The sequence below is a fragment of the Podarcis melisellensis genome (assembly GCF_964234715.1).
Source record: "Podarcis melisellensis genome assembly, chromosome: 5".
Classification (NCBI taxonomy): Eukaryota; Metazoa; Chordata; class Lepidosauria; order Squamata; family Lacertidae; genus Podarcis; species Podarcis melisellensis.
This window is the reverse complement of record NC_138537.1, coordinates 45,992,177-46,007,159: the sequence shown is the minus strand read 5'-3', so window position 1 is coordinate 46,007,159 and position 14,983 is coordinate 45,992,177. Positions and strand designations below refer to the sequence as shown.

At 40.5% G+C, this 14,983-nt stretch overlaps 1 protein-coding gene and 1 long non-coding RNA gene across 3 annotated transcripts in view; one reads left to right on the top strand and one right to left on the bottom strand.

Annotated features, from left to right (window-relative positions):
- The window catches only part of SORCS3 (sortilin related VPS10 domain containing receptor 3), a 399,928-nt gene that overhangs the window by 62,171 nt on the left and 322,774 nt on the right, over window positions 1–14,983 (bottom strand). Inside the window, exons 12-14 of the mRNA XM_081912026.1 lie at window positions 13,127–13,203; window positions 12,914–13,005; window positions 6,442–6,549 (exon numbers count right to left, since the gene is read on the bottom strand). Of these exons, the coding sequence (XP_081768152.1) occupies window positions 6,442–6,549; window positions 12,914–13,005; window positions 13,127–13,203 (277 nt within the window). The remainder of the gene's footprint in view (window positions 1–6,441; window positions 6,550–12,913; window positions 13,006–13,126; window positions 13,204–14,983) is intronic.
- Window positions 950–3,328, top strand: LOC309370407. Of its 2 annotated transcripts, XR_014168543.1 has the most exons (4): window positions 950–1,158; window positions 1,359–1,535; window positions 2,748–2,763; window positions 3,195–3,328. It is a non-coding gene; the product is annotated as an uncharacterized lncRNA (long non-coding RNA). The 2 variants fall into 2 exon arrangements; XR_014168542.1 differs by lacking the exon at window positions 1,359–1,535.

The following is a 14,983-nucleotide window of genomic DNA, read 5'->3' as shown; positions in this document are numbered from 1 at the left end:
TGGAGAAGAGGGTGGAAATAAAGGAGACATAAAAGATGAAAGATGACAGCTTAAAGGAAGATCTTCTAACCAAACACTCCATAATTCTTTCACTAAACAATAAATAGAGTCTTGGAAGAACTACTTAGAAGCCTTTCAATCATTTGATTTAATTTGTACAGTGGTCTCGAGATTGTTATCTTGAGGGTAGAGGGTACAACTTAGTGACTATATACTCCAGCAAAGTAAATAAGGCTAAAAATTATGGGGAAAGTGATGCATGGAGAGAAACATAAAATATTCATAGAAGTAAACTATACATAAAACAATCATTAATGTATTCTGGACAAATTGTGAGCTGGTATTAAAGACAAGCTAGTCTTTAACGGATTCCTGCCAGTCAGCAAACTAACTTCTGTGGTATCATGTAAAAACCCACCACCACCACCACACACACAAAGTAATAACAATTAGAATTATTGAGCAAAAAGGACCAGGACTTGCATGTGCAAGCGGTGAAACTCGGAAGTAACGCGTTCCATTACTTCCGGGTTGCCACGGAACGTAACCTGAAAGCGCTTAACTTGAAGCACATTTAACCTGAGGTATGACTGTAAACAGACTCTAAGCAATGAGTATTGAGTTGCCTCAACAATTCCAGATGGCAGTGGTGGGCACCCTTTCCCCATCGGCAGATGGTGAGATGGGATGCTTCACCTCTGCGGTCACACAGATCCTTCCCTGATTACAGTACATACTTCCTCTGCTGCCCTAGTTCACAGCACAGTGGGAGGGAAGGATGTGGGGAACAGAAAGATGCATCAGTGAGAGAGACCACTCAATTTCTCCACTTGTGACATACCTGTGCTCAAGTATGACAGAAATGCTTGAGCATGCTAGGCAAATGGGAGTTTTCATGTATGTCTAGTATGGATGTAAGCTGTTGTCAATTTTATTATGATGTCTATCTGCTAAAGAAAAGTCTTTCTCCCATTCTGTTGCGCTCACGTTTTGCATTACAAACCACAATCTGACCCATGTTTTTTCCCAGTGGCAAGTCTTTATGAAATTAATGCCAGAAACCTTCTGTGGCTCTTCAGAAGAACAGGAGTATCCACCTGTCTGAATCTAAATTATGTCTATTCAAGTCCTAATGAATTCAATGGGGCTTAGCCCCAGGTAAGTCTTTGCACACCGTGAATAACTGTTGTCTAATTAATGTATATGGCACGCACATCCTTACAGCTCAGTCCCAAATCCCACTGAATGGATGAGGCTTAATAGCTGCCATTTTGGTTGGTGAAGACTGGGACTGAATATTGCAAAGACCACTAGGGGAAATAACATTAGCAGCCCAAACTGTTCTCACTATCTTTCAGACACGCCAGGAAAGACATAAACAAGTTACAGGTGAATGACCTAGCAGCAATAGAAGATTGTTCTACCAAGTGTGAACCACTGATAGTCAGAATTACACCCAACAGTGTGTCATGGATGCCCCAGCACAAAATGGTTGTCATAGGCAGCAATTAAATAGAAGCCATTACACTGCAATGGTGAGTAATGTCACAAAAGCCAGCCAGACCCAGACCACACAGAGAGAAAGAGGGGCGGAGGAGAGAGAGAGAGAGAGAGAGAGAGAGAGAGAGAGAGAGAGAGAGAGAGAGAGAGAGAGAGATGTATTGTTCTCTTCTCTCAATGGAATGCCTACAAATGCACTGAGAAAGATTTCCCACCTAGCTGTGATGGAGACTTCTCAAAATAAGTGAAGGAAATGAGATGGACAGGAGAGACCCAGATGCTGAATGCTAATTTATCTTAATAGCTACAAAGAAGATCTTGATTCCATCTCTGTCTAGGTGCTGAAACCATTTAGAAAATGGCCATTCAACTACTTAACAATGGAAGAGGCATTTTCCTTAAAGGGTTGGCATGAGTGTGAAAACACAGCAAATGACATGCCAAGGAGTGATCTGCAAGCTACCAAATACGCCAAGTGCAATTAGCGGCATAATCTGCTGAACATATAATTACAAGGGTGTTCTATTCAGCCCGGATTTACAGATTAGTCAGTTGGTTGCGCCTGCAAAAAAAGGAAAGAAAGATGGGAAGAGACATTAATGGAATATCAAAATATAAGTTTGCTGAACGACAAATCAAGGCTTTAGAATGGGGGGGGGGCTTCTTCCAAAATGTGTCTCCGATGTTCCAAACAGCTTTGTGTGACATTTGCTTCAAAAGGATTCATGGTTACATGAAAAATAGCTCTGAACGAGAAGAGAGAGGGAACTGAGCATTAATTTTTAATGGCATTTCCCCCAAGCATATCATTCCTTCTTTGTGTTTTTAAAAATTTTATTCTTCTGGGTTTTTTGTGTTTTTCTTTGCTTACTCTTGTTCATGAAAGGCTGACAGACTCTCAGCCTTGACAAGGGACATTTCCATTCTGATCAAAAGCAGGTACGGCATTGATAGCAGAATAAAAGGCTTGCACTCTGCAACATATTCTTATGTCCGCTTGCCTAGTGCTTTAGGGCCTATCCCAAGGACAGAGCTGGACTCTGTGGTTCAAGGTTCAATGAGAAAATGAAAAGAGGAGAGCTAAGCCTCTGAATCGTGAGCCAGGTACTGTTGTCCAGCCTCATATAGCCCTGAAAACTGAACTGTGAACTGAAATCTAGACTAGCTCAATTGCGCACTTTGTAGTCTCTTATCAAAGCACGTTTGAGACAGAGTTATGTTTGCAGCCTGAAATGCTTTATCTTTAGGGAACAGAAACATCTCGTAAGATTATCTTCCTCATGAAGCTTGGGAAGCCAAGCATTTGGAACAGAGTTAGCCAGTAATTCATTCTACATCAATATGGGGAAACCCATCATAATTTGGTATCAAGATAAATCCTCGGGTAATTGCTTGAGCAATTAATCGCACAACAGGCTAATTATCTATGTACATGTATTTGGCTTTAAAAGAGGTTGCAAAGCAAATGGAAATGGGGGGTGCACACCCCACACCCCCAAAAGCACATTAATGCTAAACATGCTGCGAAGGAATGGAACTTTTCGGCCATTTTGTGCCAGTTCTCAGTTGTAGAATGGATGCTTTCTGTTTAGAGGCTGCTCTTGCCAGAGGGTTCAAAAAGTCATAGAAGGTAAATTTCAAGAAGCTGAAAGGGGAAGAGAAACCTGGGTACAACAAGGGTCAGAAATCAGAAGAAAGAAGCCAAGATGGAGAGTGTTGCAGGGGATCTAGACTCAAGAGACAGAAGAAGCTGAACTGAAAGCAAGAAGACTTAGCTGCACTGCCAATGAACTATGATGAAGTGAAATAAATTGCTTTATTGCTAAGTCTTGGCTACAGTAGGGAAATAATAGACTATTGTCATGATGTGAGCTTTTGGGAAAGCTAAATCTAGGGAAACATTGTATTTTATACAAGCTATTTTATACAGGAGGGGACGCAGGTGGCGAGGGGACGCAGGTGGCGCTGTGGGTTAAAGCCTCAGTGCCTAGGACTTGCCGATCGAAAGGTCGGCAGTTCGAATCCCTGCGGCGGGGTGCGCTCCCGCTGCCCGGTCCCAGCGCCTGCCAACCTAGCAGTTCGAAAGCACCTCCGGGTGCAAGTAGATAAATAGGGACCGCTTACCAGCGGGAAGGTAAACGGCGTTTCCGTGTGCGGCTCTGGCTCGCCAGAGCAGCGATGTCACGCTGGCCACGTGACCCGGAGGTGTCTCCGGACAGCGCTGGCCCCTGGCCTCTTAAGTGAGATGGGCGCACAACCCCAGAGTCTGTCAAGACTGGCCCGTACGGGCAGGGGTACCTTTACCTTTACCTATTTTATACAGTGGTACCTCGGGTTACATATGCTTCAGGTTACATACGCTTCAGGTTACAGACTCCTCTAACCCAGAAATAGTGCTTCATGTTAAGAACTTTGCTTCAGGATGAGAACAAAAATCGTGCTCCGGCGTCGCAGCAGCAGCAGGAGGCCCCATTATCTAAAGTGGTACTTCAGGTTAAGAACAGTTTCAGGTTAAGTACGGACCTCCGGAACGAATTAAGTGCGTAACCCAAGGTACCACTGTACTGACATGATCATGTCTCCTAGCTTAGGAAGTTTTCAGCTGTCTGGAAATGCTGAGTGTACGGAATAAATCTACCCAGTGTAGATTGTTCAGTGCTCCCTTTGATAGCTATCCATACTCCCCTGCTTCTGTCTCACACATCCAAAACACTGCCTTTCACTTGACATCATTTTTATGAAAGCAGAAGCTGGGGTGTGTTTTTCTTTTCCAGGTGCCATATCTAACACTCATCCACCCACCCACACAGCAATTTTGCTATAGATAACGACTGTTTTCACATTCCCAGTGCAACCACATTTCCTTGGAAATAAAATCCTGACATACCTACAAACAAAAAAAAGAGGAAGAGAAACAGACCATTTTGTGAAACCGTAGCTTTGTCTCCTGCTGACATATCATTATCCACTGGACAAACTGAGAAGCCACTGCTAACAACATAATAAGGAATCTAAGCACATTGCACTCTCTCAGGTGTGAAGTAGCCAAACCAAGATAAAGCTTAATGGCTTGTCACTTTAAAATAAGCTGTTTGCCTTTACCAAATATGCTGGCTGAATCCTTTCCCCTGTAGTAAGATTGGTTTAGTACTAGAAACGGCATGCTTCTACAGCGTACTTATTTTAACATAGAGTTTCTTCACCTTGTTGCACTAGAATACAGTTTTTGAAAAGGAAATTGGTAGTCCAAGCAGGTTAATGTAAAGAGATCTCCCCACTGTGCTTGTCAATGACTCTTTTAGAGTCTGAAAGCAGCAATAATTCTACATTAAATTGACCAGAGAAGTTCTGAAGGAGTAGATGCGGCAGCTGCATCAGCAATCCAGCATATGGACCTCAGCCTCCCTAGAACCTGGAACCAACATCCTATGCCCTTTTCTGTGTGACCCCTCCAAGAGCTATTTATAGGGGAGTAACAAGAGAATAGGCTTTTTCCATGGCTGCCCTCCACTCAGGGAATGCTATCCCCATGGAAGTTTGCTTGCCAATGACTGTCATCTTTTCAATGCCAAGCCAATCAATCAATCAACCAATACATACATACATACATACTAATATATTTATACCCCACCCATTTGAAGGAGTTTCCCCAGCCATTCTGGGCAGTTCCCAAAAGAATATTAAAAACATGATAAAACATCAAACATCAAATCCTAGCATTTGGACAATATAAATGGTCTAAATGTCCGTAGCTGTTTCTAGTGTTCATTCTCAATGTAGATGAGTATCATGGATGAACACTTTTAGTTTATTTGCCTTGTTTTAATGATATGTACTATTGTATTTTATTTTTCTTGTATTTTGCTTTGGGATTCCTTTTGGCTACGTGAAGTGATGAATAAGTTTAATAAACTATATTTAATAAAACTAATAAAAAAGCTACTGCCTAATAAAGGTCCTACAGCTTGTTCAGACATATTCTTAGGTCCAGACAAGAGGCGAGTATGGATGAATAGGAATGGGCAAATCTGTCCATTTTGGTTTCTCATTTTCCCCCAATCTTAAGTTGAGTTCTCAACATTTCCACATAGGTTTTTGATTATTTTTTTAAGGCCCTCAGGAAAAATCGTCAACTTTTAATTGTGAATTCCCCCTAATATACACATCATCTATGCAATATTACCTAGTTTTTGCAAAACACTTTCCCCTAAAATGATGCATCTTTGTATGTTCCTTTCACTAATATATATATATATATATATATATATATATATATATATATATATCACTCTAGTATACCATTATGCATGATTATACACATTACCTGGCTGAAGGACTGCATTTCAAAATTCAGAGGAAATTGAATTTCAGAGGTTGGCTGTGTTTTGGTTTCAATATTGTTTTGGAAAGTGTGAGTGCAAACTTGAATTGCAAACTTAAAATGCAAAGTGAATTGAATTTCTCCTTATCCCTACAGGTAAGGCTAATGTTGGGCTTAATATCTGGAGCTATTAAGGGCTTATAGGACAAAACAAATGCCTCAAACTGTGCACTGAAAATCAAAGTTCAAGGCACAAATGAGATGGATGAGATAAACTCAAACTCCCATTTACCGTGAGCATGAAAATTAGGAACATGTCCACATAAATCAGATTGTTTAGCCACTGCTTATAAGAGAGAACTGGTGACCTAGACTTTGATTGGTTCTGTAAATAAGGGGAGCTTGTTTCTGCATTGCATGCATTTGATCTGGCATCCAAGGAAACAATGTACTACAGAAATGCAACTATCAAAGCTATTGGGGGATGGGGACAGAGAAGATACAATTATTAATGAAGCATAAGAGCCAGCATACAGACAGCCTTGCCCTGAAATGAACCCAGCCAAAGAGGCACAAACCCACTGTCTTGTCAAGGCACCTTGATTAACTCTGCCACTTACGTCATTATCTGTGATTCTATGCCTGGTTCCACGAGGGACCCATCCACAAAGAGAGGTTTTGATGTGAAGCCATATTTATTCCAGGTCCTTCCTTCATCGAAACTCACCCTGGGGTTGAGAGAGAGGAGATAAATGCACATAAAAGGGTTTCACTGGAGCCATTTCCAAAGTAATTAAGCACCTTCTGAGGATAGTGAGCGACAATAGCTGGATTTATAAACAGGCGCCAATCTTCACTGCCTTGACTTGTTATTAATTAATGCTGTGCTTTGAGGCACTTTGAAGAAATAATGTGCCATGAACAGTTATCAAAGTCAAAGAGGGATGGTGCTGCCCAAATTGAATACCAGCTTAGCTCCAATCAGGAGAAACTGGATCCTGCAACAGAAGACGTCACTTCAGCAAGTGCAGGCAACTATTGCCTATTAGTTTGTTGCAGGAGCGAATGGGTTTTTTAAAAAATAATCAAAGGGAGGTTTTATGTTCTTGATTTAAATATGCATTGTGTTAGGTACAAAGTTAAAACTTCAACTGTTATTCAAAAAGGAAAGAAACATAGTGTGAATGTATTGCAACTCTGCGAGTAAGAATGTATGCGGACTGAAATATGAAAACTCAAGCAAAAATAAATAAATAAAGTGTTCTGGGAATACAACACATTGAATTATCTTGTCAAACATCGCTGAACTAGGAATGCTTGAGGAATCCTATCTTCTGCTTTCTGTTCTGACCTGACTTAATCCACACCTCCAGGGCCAATCTGTGGTCCTGTGGACAATGTGATCTACAAACAAATATTCAGAGAGAGTTCTTGTTTTTTGTTTTAAAGAAACATGAACAAAAGTGTGTGTGTGTGTGTGTGTGTGTGTGTGTGTAAGAAAAATGAATTTAGAAATCCGCATTTTCAGATAAGATGAGCTTTAAAATATGTTTTCAAGAACATATTAAAAGTGGGGATTTTTTTAGTACAGAAATAGATAGGTTTATGAGTGAGCACATGCAAAAATGACAGAGACTGGAAAACTTGATAAGGCAGTATATATGACTGCACATATAAGTTTACTAGTGTGCATGTGCACTTGTGTATGTTAAGAAGCTGCTGTGAAAAAACAGTGAACACAATTGCATCAAGATTATTTCTGTCAATATAATTGCATCAAGATTATTTGCATATGCACAGGAGCACACATGCACATCAAAAAACATGTCAAAAAAGAATCCTGATGCACTCTTATGCATAATAGTATCAATATTATTTTTTTTCCTGTTTGATCAATGCACGTCAGCTCACCAGCAATATAAAAGAAGGGGGAAAGCAATTGAATTTGAGTAGGTGGAGCCTGAGGCAAAGCATGCATATTCCAATTCCAGAATTAAACATAGAAATTATCCTAGTTATAGCTGAAGGAATGGAGCACAAGGAAGAACAAACTACAGATTTTCATTGTCTAGTGAATACACCTGCAGCTGCTGACCTTAACTATACAAAAATGTATATGCAGGTGAGCATACATAAGTGAGGTATTTTTATGCAAGATGGCTAAGAACTATGCTTGGTCCCTTCGGTAGGACCAAACAACAAGTGATGGCCAGTCATGTTGAAGGCTTTCTCTGACATTTTTATTTACTTATTTTTACAAATTAAATGTTGCCTCAGAGGTGGCAATTTGGAAAGGAGGAACAAGGCAAAGGCTTCATAGACCCTTTTCATCCAGCTACAATATCACCACCCCATTCCTCACACAAACACACACACCGGGGGGGGGGGGAGATTTTTGGTGAGAAAACATTGGGAGAGGAAAAACCCCTCTCTTCACACAAATGCCCCCAAGTGCAGCCTTCAAAGCTGCATTTGATTAAAAAATAAATAAATTGGAGATGAACCACACAGAACTACCACACAAAATTTGATCCTTATTTACAATGGGTAGGATTTTACTCTGCTTATTCCACTGTAGTTCGTGGCTATATTTGATATGAGATTTCTTTTCCCCCTGCAGAACTGTCTTCACTGAGTTTTGGATTCAAAAAGCAGAAGCCCCTGTGGAATCCACACTATCCTTCTGTAAATCCCAGAAAAGCCAAGTCAAAGTCTTAAAGTCTTGATGGTGGAGGATGTTTCATAGAATCAAGCCTTGGGCAAACCTGTCAACATATGGTCCGTCTCTTTCAATTTTTTTTTCTTCACCTCTAATAACCATTCCATCCCATTCCTACATATATACCCTCCCTTTCACATAACACTAGAACTCATAGACACCCAGTGAAGCTGAATGTTTGAATATTCGGGACAGAAAAAAAGAAAGTACTTTGTCACCCGGTGCATAGTTAAACTATGGAACTCTCTTTTGCAGGAGGCAGTGAAGGTCACCAACCTGGTGAGGATATTTCACCCCTCCCATTGCAAGAATCTGCTGATGTTTCAGAGAGGAGGGGGCGGATTTTGCTCATTACTTATTCCGCTCCAGCCTGACTTCAAAGTGGAGTCTGAGTGTTATCTGTGTATAGATAAGGTCGCTGCTCATGCAGCTGTAACACTCAGTGCAGTCCAACGTCTCCATTTAGTCTGTAGTTAGTTTGTATAGTAGCTGTAGAGAATAAAGGAGGTTATTCTACAGAAGCTGTCGTTCGTGTGGTTCATGCTCTGCTGTGCTCCGCTGACTACTGGAAGTGAGTTTGGTGCTCACAGCTCTGAGTTGTGAGTCCACAGCACTTAGACCTGCTTCCTGTGTGGAAGGTCTCTGGAAGTGCTTTCCAGCTTGCCTAAACCCAGTCGGGGCTGAAGAGGTTGAGCCCAGTCGGTGGCACTGGCTCAAAGGCGAAGCTGACACCTGGATGGCTTTAAAAGATGATTAGACAAATGATAATTCTATTCATGGCTACTAGTCATGATGGAGGCTTTGCTCTGCCTCCAAAGACGGAGGCAGTAATGCTTCTAAATACCAGTTGCTGGAAACTGCAGGAGAGCAGAGTACTCTGTTGCTTAGCTCCTCCTTGCAGGTTTCCCACAGCCATATGGTTGGTCACTGTATGGGCAATCTATCCAGAAGGTATCTGTATTTCGAGGAGATAGTGCTCTAACTTGGTTATCATTCCTGCTCCAGTTAACTCCCCCCTCTCTAAGCTCTTTGATGGCTGAAGAACAGCCTTTAATTTCCTGGTCCTAATCTGTTGGAAGGAAGAAATATTGCTGGGTACCTTCTTTTGATATTGGACATTGTTTGAAGAAAGTAAAGCATTGGGAGATATGTTGTTGTTGTTTAGTCGTGTCCAACTCTTCGTGACCCCATGGACCAGAGCACACCAGGCACTCCTTTCTTCCACTGCCTTCCGCAGCTTGGTCAAACTCATGTTCGTAGTTTCAGGAACACTGTCCAACCATCTTGTTCTATGTCGTCCCCTTCTCCTTGTGCTCTCCATCTTTCCCAACATCAGGGTCTTTTCCAGGGAGTCTTCTCTTCTCATGAGGTGGCCAAAGTATTGGAGTCTCAGCTTCAGGATCTGTCCTTCCAGTGAGCACTCAGGGCTGATTTCCTTAAGAATGGATAGGTTTGATCTTCTTGAAGACCATTGGGAGATATAGCTAATGAATAATCTGCACGTAGCTAGTAGCACATAGGCCAGGCATAGGAAAACTCAGCCCTCCAGCTGTTTTGGGACTAAAATTCCCATCATCCCTGACCACTGGTCCTGTTAGCTATAGATGATGGGAGTTGTAGTCCCAAAACATCTGGAGGGCCAGGTTTGCCTATGCCTAGCATAGGCAGTCAGGCAAGCTATGCAGGTGGTTATTTATAAATCAGAGCTATTTATAAATCAGATGGTGCTGGGCCGAGTTTGGAGAAGTTCGTGCATGGACTGATGGCTGCAGGGCCGTGCAAACTGAAGCTACCTGGGGGAGTCACTTTGCCACTTCTTGAGGGCTTCAAAGTGGCAGATCAAAGTGCCTGCTTGGTCATGGTTATATTGCTTGCTGTTTAGAATAACATCTTTAATCTTCTCACTCACTTGTGTCTGTATTGCCTCTGCATCTCATTTTAAAAGAACCACCTTGCATTTGGCAAGACACCCACTATGAAAACAGGATGCTGGTCTAGATGGGCCATTTGTCTGATCCAGCAGGGCTCTCCTTATGTTCTTATTCATTAAAGCAAATATGTATTAAATGTGTATTTTCTCTTAAATGAAAATGTGTATTTTGATATGTTTAAATTACCAAGAACTGGGTCACAGCATTCAGAGAAGAGCCAAATCTAATGGATAACTAAGTTCTGATCTATTATCTTCGAGAGTTGTCTGAGAGTTGCGGATCAGGTGATGATGTAGAGGAATTTGTAAAGATTGGATCCTCAGGAACCTCTAATGACATACTTGAACATCAGCATACATTATATAAAAAAAACACCATGCAGATCCCTTCCATCTAATCAACTGATTAGTGAGCAACAAGTCAGTCAATGCATTTAGATTCCAAAGACAGATAAATTGAAAATTGGATTTGGAACTGAAAATTTAAATCTGCTTGACAGTACAGCATGACAGCTTATTGATGGATAGATTTTATTTTAACATCTATATCTTGTTCAGCTATCTAAAAGCAGGCTCTTGAAGGCTCATAAATAAAATAAAACAAATGAACAAATTGCTGGTTATTCAGTTAGTTTCTTTGGATCTAAGAAAATGTCTATAACATTGGAAAACAGGGCTAATGTGAATCTTTTTTACATTAAAAGGCAACATTTCAGAGAACAGAAAGCTTTCATTGAAAGAGCAGCACTCTTCTAGAAAGATTCAGTGTGAAATTGTGATCAGTCTCCTTTTCTTAGCAAAACACAGTGAAAACTGTTCTGCCTACCACTTTAAAAGAGCTGACCATTTTAATCCTTGTCTTCCACCAAAGATCACTAAAATGAAATAGTTTCATGGTGGAGTGAGCACACCCACCCCACACTCCTTTAGATCAACCCTACTGAAAATATGCTAAAATGGTATTATAGCATATCATTGGAAGTGACTTCAAATATTTTATTTAATCTGGTGGTTTTGGTTATCACTTAATAAATTGCAATTCTTCACTTTAGCAAAAGACCCCATAATTAAGAATAGGCAAATTTGTCTACATCTGTTGCATACCACTTTCCCATTTCCCATCATCATCATTTCATAATTTGATTCTGTGTGTGACTCCCCCCCAAAAAAATGCATTTCAGCAAAAATACATATTCAAATATATATTTCCCTTTAAATAAGTAGTTAAATGCTGATGCATTTAACTTTTCCCATCCCCAACACAGCATTGCAACATTCAGTGAAGTAGAAAATCTGACGGCTATTGAAGTTCTGATCTGCACATTCACCTGAGAGGTGCTGATCAGGTCATTTTGCATAGGAACTTGCAAAGATCAATTTTCTCCAGCATCTCTAGCCATAATGGGAAACCAAATGCTTGAAGAAATATAGTTTGAACTTTCAGCTTAAAGTTCATTGTCTTCTTTCAAAGCCCCAACACCACCAGTCCCACCATCAGTGATAAAAGCTGAAGGGCACTATTCATTAATAACTCCACATTGTGACTACTGAAAAGCTGTATTATTATTATTTGAATGAAAGCCATAATGCCTCATTTTGTACAGAGAGGCACAAGTGTCCATCTGCAAGATTATTTTGATTAACACACATAGGGTGTTTAGATGTCAGTTCCTGAAAGCTCTTTTCCCTTCAATTTTCTCCATTAACAGCTTCAGAAGCTGGAGCAGGTCAGTTCATTAGAAGCACAACTCAGTGCAATGTATATTGCAGAGTGCAGTGTTATAATTGTAAGTACCAACAGAAATTCTATTTATACACTGTGGCAAAAGAGGATTTTTCAAAGAGCAATGGCATAGTTGATATATACATGGGATGTGTGGCTGTTCTGTTGCATATTGTCTGTTAACTCTTGCTTTTTTCCCTAATGCCACTCAGTTAAGGTTGCAATCCTGTGCACATCCGCCAGGAAATCATCTCCATTAAACATAGAGGGACTAACTCCTATTTTAATGCAATTTTAACTTTTTGTAAGCCGCCCTAGGAAACTCTTGAAAGGAAGTGCATAAATCAAATAAATTAATAACAAATAATAATAGAATGTGCTGGTTGTGGAATTTCTCTTCCTTATCTGGAATTAGCTTTAATTGTCATTTATTTAATATGCAATTGTTTTTCAATGCTGCTCAACAGCCTTTTCACCCTTTCAGATCAGGAATATAAGGCATAACTGTGTTAATAAGTAACAATTAAATTTTAAGGTACCTTTAAGCAAGTCACTATCATTTTTCTTTTTTTAGAAATATTCTTAAGAAAGGGCTATAGCAAGTGGTAGAATATCTGATAATGTTATTCAATGGAAGGAACCATGAAAGAGTCAGTTCAAAGTCTGCTATTAGAAGAAAACCTCCTCTGTTAAGGAACATGTTAAAGAAATTATTCTTACCACAAATGGACAATGGGCATTGATGTATGTTTCATGGCTACAAGTGCTCCACCCCAGTCAAGGAACCACACATTGTACTCTTCCTCAAAGATCTGCAATTATGTAAGATATAGCATGAATTGTAGAGTCCTTCCAAGACCTATGAAATAACTAGAAACATATATATAGATATGCAGAAAATTCAAATGTTCCTTAAACCTCTATAGGAATTACCTGTCTCCAGGAGTTTCCTCCATCTGAAGAAACAAACATGCCAACATCTGTGTATGATAATTCTGGACCCACATTGCCTGAAATACAAGCAGATACATATATAATAAGCTCCTGTGTGGTTAGAGGGGAATCACACTTTTCCCTCAGCAAATCAACTGCAGAAAGCTGTACTTCCCTGCCCTTAATTCAGAGATTAGGGGAAACCACTGTGGAGCAGATGGAAGGACTGAGTGAAAAGCCTTAAAACATGGAATGAACTAACTGAAAAACATGGCTCAGTGGATTTGTGTTTATGCTGAGTCATGCTGAGGTTTATTTGCAATGAATTAAATTATAAAAGAGTGTGTTCCATTTAATAAGGTTGTTTTTTAAAAACAACAACAACATGTAACTGTTATGGTTATACATACAGCCATAAATAGCAGGCACGCAAACAGGACCCCGTTAAATCCTTTGAAAACAATCTGATGCTTTAGCCAATTAATTTGCATTAATTTGCATTTAACTTGAACACTTCGTGAAACTGAAGGAATTGGATGAGGGAGAGTGATTCCCCCTCCATTTACCTCTTTATATTTTTAAACAAACTCAGAAGGTAATCAGAAGCAAATACAACCAACAGAATCCCTCCATGTCTTAGTTAACAAATGAGGAACCTGTGGCTCAGCAGACCTTGTGGACTACAGCTGTCACCATCCCTGACAATTGGCAATGCAGATTGAGTCACAGGTTCCCTAACCCTGAGCCGGAGGAGTAACTAATGCAAAACAGACACGGCATTAAAATGGGTAGGGAGGACATGAGAGGCACTGGCTGCAATCCTGCTCCTTTGGGGCAGTTCCCCATCTCTGCATTTGCTCAACAAAACTATCTATGAGCCACCCATAACACCCAGGCACAACATAGGCTGCCTCCTTTTCCCTGGGAATCTACTAACATAACAGACCTAACAGCAATGTTGAAATTCAGACCCCAATTTCCCTTCTCAGCTGTTGCATGCCACATCCTGATTTTGTGTTAGAATTCCACAACTACATATCCCTTCCCTGGAACTGTTTTGCATTTGGTGGAGTGCTACTTCTGTGTCTGCTGCAGCTTGGCAGATCATTCCAGGAGTACTCAAAAGAACCACTCAGAACTTCAAGTCAAGAGATGTCAGACCTCTCCTTGATCCTTTGTTGAAGTGAGTTTAGTAAATCTGATATAAAATTCAGGGCTAGATTCAGCTAACCCGGAAGCTAGTGCAAGGACTCCCACCCCTTCTTGCCTTGTCCTGCACGTCTCCCACGATGGAATGCAACCTGTTTGTCTGCATGTGGAGCACAGAATACTCAGGTTTTTCTCAAAGCCTGCATACAACAACTGGGTTTAAAAGCTCTACGATACACAATGACTTTCAGGTGAAATAACTCACACCGTGTCTTTATTTCCTAACATTCCATACCCTGCAGGGTGACTAACTTTTAAAGCAGACATGAAGTTCATCCTAATAAAAAGGAAGGTAAGCTGCTTGTTTTGTTTTGTTTTTACTTTAAAGATAACAGGAAAGGAAGAGTCAGTCCCAAACTTCTGTGTAGCCTCAATAGGAGCACAATAAATATACACTAATGAAAATGTTAATTGAGCTCCTGACATTTAATGTTTGAAAATGAAGAATTAAAGCCCAGATGCAGCTTGACACATTCCTATCAGTGAGCGGAGGATGCAGCTTACCAACTTGTAATGGCACTTATGTTGCTGAAAATAAAACCTGAGGCTTAAGGGTTGCGATTAATACAAAGCGCCACATGAAAGGTTGTCCTGTCATTGCCAGAGATACAGGAATGCATTGTTCTGCATATGATCATGTCGGTGCTG